This window comes from Sinocyclocheilus rhinocerous, unplaced genomic scaffold, assembly GCF_001515625.1.
Source record: "Sinocyclocheilus rhinocerous isolate Xijiao unplaced genomic scaffold, SAMN03320098_v1.1 scaffold53, whole genome shotgun sequence".
Classification (NCBI taxonomy): domain Eukaryota; kingdom Metazoa; phylum Chordata; class Actinopteri; order Cypriniformes; family Cyprinidae; genus Sinocyclocheilus; species Sinocyclocheilus rhinocerous.
The window spans coordinates 638,821-639,865 of record NW_015645538.1 but is presented as its reverse complement, the minus strand read 5'-3'; the positions used below and the strand labels follow the sequence as shown (position 1 = coordinate 639,865).

The following is a 1,045-nucleotide window of genomic DNA, read 5'->3' as shown; positions in this document are numbered from 1 at the left end:
TATATATACATAGGATAAGTATGCATATCTGGATGCAGCCTTAGATTTTGGCCAGAAGAAGATATCTTTGAAGGCAGCATAATCAAGCTGCCCACCTTTTGACGAGCTATGGACTGTCACATGCATACAGCTTTGAGGACATGGGTAATTGTGAAGGTCTTTATTTACCCTGGGTAGCCTTGATAAGTGGAGTAGGGTGGTCCTTGAGCCTGTGAGGGTGGTGCAACAGGTGGGGGATTAGTGCTGCTAGGAGCCACTGGAGTACTGGCCGCCTGAGGAGAGATGTTAGGCAGTGGCGGTCTCGCTGGCGGCTGGGGTTTAGCCTGAGGCTGCTGCTGGGTCTGGAACAGAAATATAAATAAGACTATTTCCTGCAGTCAAGGACTTTATCTTTAGAAGTCATCAGTCTGCAAACTCACAAACACAGTCCTGGGCACAGGGGTCGGGCCTCCTGAGGCAGGAGCAGGAGTGTTGGACTGGTATGATGGGATGTTGAATGAAGGAGCGCTCGGCTCACGAGCAATGCTCTGCTGCAGCTCCCTGTCAATCGAACAGTCACAGAATATAAGCCAATCACATTCATCCGAAACAATTATGACAGGTTAATATGTGCACACTACTGAATTACATACTTGAGCAGTTCATCCCTCTCAGTTTTGCGAGCGAAGACAATGTCACTGCACTTATTTTGAAACTTTAAGAGGATTTCTGTCAGATCATTGTAGAACTGAAAGAGGAGGAGGTAAAGAAGAGAGAATGAGACAGCTGAGTGACATCTTATGGATTATGCATGTGTGCAGAACTAATATTAGTGCACGAGTTAGTTACTTTAGTGCCCTCTTTGATATTGCAGCTGATCTCTATGTAGCTATCGTGGGCTGAGGCGAGCTTCTTCAAGACTTCCTCTCTGTTATTAGCCTCAGAGTTGGACTGCTTGAGTGCTGAAAACTCCTGGTGAGACACCTGAGACAAGAAGAAAAGCCATTTTTAAAATGAAAAAAAAACAAAACAACAACCTTAGTTTTCTTAAGATGTACAAAATATA

The 1,045-nt window shown here is 44.8% G+C and overlaps 1 protein-coding gene across 2 annotated transcripts in view; it reads right to left on the bottom strand.

Annotated features, from left to right (window-relative positions):
- The window catches only part of LOC107706184 (programmed cell death 6-interacting protein-like), an 18,738-nt gene that overhangs the window by 2,871 nt on the left and 14,822 nt on the right, over nucleotides 1-1,045 (bottom strand). For both annotated transcript variants that reach the window (XM_016509791.1, XM_016509792.1), the window contains exons 14-17: nucleotides 829-963; nucleotides 633-727; nucleotides 420-540; nucleotides 169-341 (exon numbers count right to left, since the gene is read on the bottom strand). In XM_016509791.1, the coding sequence (XP_016365277.1) occupies nucleotides 169-341; nucleotides 420-540; nucleotides 633-727; nucleotides 829-963 (524 nt within the window). The remainder of the gene's footprint in view (nucleotides 1-168; nucleotides 342-419; nucleotides 541-632; nucleotides 728-828; nucleotides 964-1,045) is intronic.